This window comes from Lipotes vexillifer, unplaced genomic scaffold (assembly GCF_000442215.2).
Source record: "Lipotes vexillifer unplaced genomic scaffold, Lipotes_vexillifer_v1.1 scaffold657, whole genome shotgun sequence".
Classification (NCBI taxonomy): Eukaryota; Metazoa; Chordata; class Mammalia; order Artiodactyla; family Lipotidae; genus Lipotes; species Lipotes vexillifer.
The window spans coordinates 1,410,802-1,417,307 of record NW_006774518.1 but is presented as its reverse complement, the minus strand read 5'-3'; the positions used below and the strand labels follow the sequence as shown (position 1 = coordinate 1,417,307).

The 6,506-nt window shown below is 42.1% G+C and overlaps 1 protein-coding gene across 1 annotated transcript in view; it reads left to right on the top strand.

The window, feature by feature from the left end:
- Positions 1 to 6,506, top strand: part of LOC103078896 (zinc finger protein OZF-like) — a 50,731-nt gene that overhangs the window by 22,767 nt on the left and 21,458 nt on the right. Inside the window, exons 5-7 of the mRNA XM_007449264.1 lie at positions 1,294 to 1,472; positions 1,582 to 1,729; positions 1,832 to 2,268. Of these exons, the coding sequence (XP_007449326.1) occupies positions 1,294 to 1,472; positions 1,582 to 1,729; positions 1,832 to 2,268 (764 nt within the window). The remainder of the gene's footprint in view (positions 1 to 1,293; positions 1,473 to 1,581; positions 1,730 to 1,831; positions 2,269 to 6,506) is intronic.

Genomic DNA, 6,506 nt, shown 5'->3' with positions numbered 1-6,506 from the left:
GTGGCCTCTCCCGTTGCAGAGCACAGGCTCCGGATGCGCAGGCTCAGCGGCCATGGCTCCCGGGCCCAGCCGTTCCGCGGCATGTGGGATCTTCCCGGACCGGGGCACGAACCCGTGTCCCCTGCATCGGCAGGCGGACTCTCAACCACTGCGCCACCCGGGAAGCCCCATGCATATGATTTTAAGTGTGTGGTTTATTTTCCCTCCTCTTTTTTTAATTGTAGTAGTTCTTATAGTTAGGAAGCTTTGTATTTTTGTAGTAGTGGTACATTAGTTATCAATTGCTGCTTAATGAATTACCACAAACCTAGCAGTTAAACGACTCACATTTATTGTCTCATAGTTTCTATGGGTCAAGAGTCTGGGTATGGCTTACCTGGGCCCTCCACTTCTGGGTCTCTCACAAGGTTGCAGTCAAAATACCAAAGATGGGATCTCATCTGAGTTGTGACTGAAGGATCCACTTCCACCCTCACATGGATGGTGGCAGGAGTCAGTTCTCTGTCAGTCACTCACACAGACAGAGGGCCTCATTTCCTTGCTGGCTACTGGCCAGAACCCACCTTCAGTTCCTTGCCACATGGCCTTCTTCATATGGTGGCTTTCTTCATCAAAGCCAGCAAACCAGCAAGGGAGAGTGTCAATAGAGAAAATCTCATAGTAGGTGGAACTTACAATCTTAGGTAATCATAGAAGTGACATCCTATCAATTTTACCATACTCTTGGTAACTTGGCCATGCTTTATTCTTTCTCACTCCCACACCTGTATTACTCCCATTCCTTCTACTTGGCTGACCTGTTTCTCTGAACCCCTGACACTAAATAAAGAAAAGATATAAAATCCTCTGTTAAATCTAAAATAAAGATTAACACTCCTACCTGTCTGTTTCTTAATTTTGAGTTGCCTTTTCTCCTCGAGTTATATGATGTGTTGTTTCAGATGATGGTGTGAGGACTGAGAACCTGACATTAGAAGTGAAGCAGGAACCTTATGAAGAAATATTATGGTGTAGGGAGGGGTCTGATGGACATCATGAAACTGTGTGTCAGCATGCCACATACAGAGGAGACAGTGAGCCTAGTGGAAGTTTGGAGTTGCAGGATGGGGATGCCACAGGTGAAAAAACATATGAATGTGATGAATGTAGGAAAACCTTCACTTGGATAAGAGGCCTTCAGCTGCATAGGAGGATCCACATTGGGAAGAAACCATATTCCAGTACAGAATATGGAAAGGCCTTCATCAGACGTGTAGAACTTACCCAGCATCAGGGGCTTCAAAGCAAGGGAAGACCTTATCAGTGTAAAGAGTGTGGCAAAGGCTTCAGTGAGAAAGCAGGCCTCTCCCAACATCTCAAAATCCACACTGGAGAAAAGCCCCATCAATGTAATAAATGTGGCAAATTTTTTAGTCAGAGATCGGTTCTTACAAAGCATCAAAGCCTCCACACTGGAAAGAAACCTTTTGAATGTATATACTGTGGGAAAACCTTCTGCCATAGTGCAGACCTCACTGAACATAGGCAATTCCACAACAAAGAGAAGCCTTATGAATGTAATGAATGTGGGAAAACCTTCAGGCAGCGTTCAAATCTTACTGAGCATCAGTGAATTCACAGTAAAGAAAAACTCTATGAATGTAAAGTATGTGGAAAAGCCTTCGCTCAGTATGCAGGACTTAACCAACACCGGAGAATCCACACTGGAGAGAAACCTTTTGAATGTCCTGTATGTGGGCGAGCCTTTAGCCGGAGCTCAGAACTTATAATACATCACAGAATTCACTCGGGAAAAACCCTATGAATGTGCTGAGTGTGGGAAAACCTTTAGCGTGAACTCAACCCTGGTCATACATCAGAGAATTCACACTGGGGAGAAGCCCTATAAATGTGATGAGTGTGGTGAAGCCTTCAGTCAACACTCAGGCCTCAAAAAACACAAGTTAGGAGGGAAGCACGGAAACCCTCCTAAACCAAGAAAATATACGTGTGATGTATGTGGGAAGACCTTCACGCAGTTAACTGGCCTGAGAAACCACAAAAGAATCCACACTGGGGATAAGACCTACCAATGTCCTGAGTGTGGCAAGGCCTTCACAAGGGGAGAGCATCTTATTGAACATCAGGGGATTCACAACAAGGAGAAGCCTTATCAATGTAAAGAGTGTGGCAAAGCCTTCAGTCAGAAGACAGGTCTTAGTCATCATCTCAAAATCCACACAGTAGAGAAACCTGTCAAATGTTCTGAATGTGGGCGAGCCTTCAGCTGTAAGTCAAATCTCAATAAACATAAGAGAGTCCACTCTGAGGAAAAATCCTATACATGTAAGTAGTGTGGGAAGGTATACAAGCAGAGAGCAATGCTGATCCAACATCAGAGAGGCCACATCCTACTAAGCCCCAGCAGTGGTGAATGAGGTGAAGCCTGCAGTAGAAGCTCAGTTCTGATTAAGCACCAGAGAATGCACTAAAATGACTCCTTGCCAAGGTGTTTGGTGACAACTTCAAGTAGAATTCAGAATTTTTTTAAATTGAGATAAAATGTTTCTTGAACTTCCTTATTTAAAAAACGTCACAGGGGGCTTCCCTGGTGGCGCAGTGGTTGGGAGTCCGCCTGCCGATGCAGGGGACGCGGGTTCGTGCCCCGGTCCGGGAGGATCCCACATGCCGCGGAGCGGCTGGACCTGTGAGCCATGGCCGCTGGGCCCGTGCGTCCGGAGCCTGTGCTCCGCAGCGGGAGAGGCCACAGCAGTGAGAGGCCCGCGTACCGCAAAAAAAAAAAAAAAAAAGTCACAGGTAACACATTGAAAAGTTGTTTAAAGGTCATAAATGCTAGAAAAGTTGAGATTTTGGAAAAATAAACATCAACAAGAAATTTACCTGTGATTACCTTTGTTAAATGCGGTGTCATTTAATACAATGAAAAGGTATACAAGGGCAGCTGTAAAAAATATATTTTTTATACTGAACTCATGAATATGTTTTGCTTTTTCAAATCATTCTGATTTCTAACTAGCCTTAGCCTAGTCTAATGTTGAAATTGCTTCTCTTAGTACCAGTTGAGGTCACAGGACTATCTGAGAGCTTAGAATGTGTGAGATGAGTTGTCTCTATTTCCCTCCCACCTTGGCTACCTAACCAAGCCTCTTGACCATACGTGGGTGGCCTGCAGACCCTTCCTGATCCCCACCCCCAGAACTAGCATTTCCTGGTGAAAAAGGACATGTTATATTCTAAGTGATATGGAGAGCATAGAGGTTTGGGCCCCCAGTACATCAAAATCTAGTGTGGCCATCATGGCTAAAGCACAAAGCATACATTTTGATTGTGAACACAGCTCCTTGAGCTCACAACAGAGGACAAAAGAGAAGAGGGGAAAGCAAGCCTTTCATTCCAGCATTTTCCATCTCCTACAAAGTATATTTATACAACTGAAACCTCTTTCAGCTTCAGCACTGCCTATATCCCTCAGTCAATATAGTGAGGGACTTTGCTGAAGCTGATGATAGTTTACAAGTACTGGAAGAATATTTCCTCATTTTTGTGACTGCTTCTGACTTCTGCCAGAGTTACAGTATTTATAGGGCAACATAATTCCCTGTCAATAGAAACTCTGGCCCAGCTGTGGTAAAAAATTTTGGTGAATTTATGTCTCCCTTAGGCTATCTAGTCTGCTAATTTGTCATTCTTTCGCTTTTCTTTTCTGCCCTACTGCCTCTGATCCTCTGAATATAAGACTCTTGAAACTTTCCTGGTCATAGAGAATGTTTCCCATTGTCTCTTTTTATAGTTTTTTTTTTTTTTTTTTTTTTTTTTTTTTGCGGTACGCGGGCCTCTCACTGTTGTGGCCTCTCCCGTTGCAGAGCACAGGTTCCAGACGCGCAGGCTCAGCGGCCATGGCTCACGGGCCCAGCCGCTCCGCGGCATGTGGGATCTTCCCAGAAGGGGGCACGAACCCGTGTCCCCTGCATCGGCAGGCAGACTCTCAACCACTGCACCACTGGGGAAGCCCTCTTTTTATAGTTTTTACCTCTCACTTCCATGGTGAATAGAAGTGGCGTTTCTATTACAGGCCAGTGATATTTAACTATCTCCAGGTTCCAGCCTATCCATATAAATACAATGTTTTCTTAAAAGAAATGGCAAATATGGGAGCATCAAAAGTTATTAAATGTTATGTCAGTCCTTAAAACCCAACTCAAGTGTGAATTGCCACAAGTCCAACACTTTTTTGAGATGTAATTGACAACATTATATTAGCTTCAGATCTACAACAAAACAATTCAATATTTGTACATACTGTGAATCACCACAATAAGTCTAGTTAATATCCATCAACATATACAGTTAAATTTTTTTTCTTTTGATGAGAACACTTAAGATCTACTCTATTAGCAACTTTCAAATATACAGTACAGTATTAACTATAGTCACCATGCTGTACATTACATCCCCACGACATTTATTTTATAACTTGAGGATTGTACCTTTTGACACCCTTCACCCATTTCACCCCTACCCTCTCTCCCAACTTTGGCAACCACCAATCTATTCTCTGTATCTGTGAGTTTGGTTTGTTCTTGTTGTTTTAGATTCCACATATGAGGTCGTATGGTATTTGTCTTTCTCTGTCTGACTTATTTCACTCAGCATAATGTCCTCAAGTTGTTGCAAATGGCAAGATTTTCTTTTTTATGGCTGAACTGTATACACACACACACACAACATTTTCTTTATCCATTCATCTATTGATGGACACTTAGGTTGCTTTCATGTGTTGGCTATTGTAAATAATGCTGCAGTGAACAGAGGCGGAAGGAGCATTGCTGGCTGGTGCAGATATCTTTTTGAGTTCGTGTTTTTGTTCCCTTTGGATAAATACCAAGGAATGGAATTGCCGGATCATGTTCTGTTTTTTTGAGGAATCTCAATACTGTTTTCCATGATGGCTGCACCTATTTACATTCCCACCAACAGGGTACAAGCATTCCCTTTTCGCCACATCCTTACCAACACTTATTTCTTGTCTTTTTGATAGTTGCCATTCTAACAGGTGTGAGGTAGTATCTCCTTGTGGTTTTAATTTGCTTTTCCCTGATGATTGGTGACATAGAGCTCCTTTTCATGTACCTGTTGACCATCTGTATGTCTTCTTTGGGAAAATGTCTATGCAGACCCTCTGCCCATTTTTTAATCTTTTTCTTTTTTTTCCTTTTGAGTTGTATAAGTTGTTTATACATCTTGGATATTAACCCCCTATCAGATAAGTGATTTTGCAGATATTTTCTCCCATTTGGTAGGTAGGTTGCCTTTTCATTTTGTTGATGGTTTCCTTTGCTGTGCAGAAGCTTTTTAATTTGATGTAGCCTCACTTTTTTTTTTCTTTTACATTTGTTGCCTCTGCTTTTGGTGTCAAATCCAAAAAATCATCACCAAGACCAGGATCAAGGAGACTACCCGCTATGTTTTTTCTAGGAGTCTTATGGTTTCAGGTCTTATATTCAAGTCTTTAATCCATTTTTACTTAATTTTTGTGTATGGTGTAAGATAGTGGCCCAGTTTCATTCTTTTGCATGTGGTGGTCCAGTTTCCTTAACACTATTTATTGAAAGGACTGTCTTTCCCCATTGTATATTCTTGGATCCTTTGTTGTAAATTAATTGATCATGTATGTGTGGGTTTATTTTTGGACTCTGTTCTGTCCCATTGATCTGTGTATCTGTTGTATGCCAATACCATACTGTTTTGATTATTATAGTTTTGTAATATAGTTTGAAATCAGGAAGTGTCTTGCTTCCAGATTCTTCTTTCTCAACATTGCTTTCGCTATTTGGTGTCTTTTGTGGTTCCATATGTATTTTAGGATTGTTTGTTCTATTTCTGTGAAAAATATCATTGGAATTTTGATAGGGATTGCACTGAATCTGTAGATTGCTCTGGATTGTGTGGTACAGTGTCAAAGTTTAAAGTAACTTCTTATAAGGGATTTTTTTTTTTTTTTTTTTTTTTTTTTTTTTTGCGGTATGTGGGCCTCTCACTGTTGTGGCCTCTCCCGTTGTGGAGCACAGGCTCCGGATGCGCGGGCTCAGTGGCCGGCTCACGGACCTAGCCGCTCTGTGGCATGTGGGATCTTCCCGGACCAGGGCACGAACCCGTGTCCCCTGCATCGGCAGATGGACTCTCAACCACTGCGCCCCCAGGGAAGCCCAGGGATTCTTAGCTCAGTGAAAATATTGGTTCCCAGCCTTCAGCACTGGGTTATTAACCAGAACAAGTCCTTTATAAGGCACAGCCTTACCCACAGACAGTAAAATCTTGTAAGGCATTCTGAAGACCCTCAATAAGGACAACTAGTCACTTCCAGAAAATGGAAAGAGGTTTTTTTGAGATTCTATTCTTTAGGAACATGAGAGCTTTGTATTCTCTTAAAAGTGATGTTAAAGGTAGAATTTCAGGAATGTTTGTAATTTCTTTTAAAAATGAGAAATATCCATTTTAAAAATTAG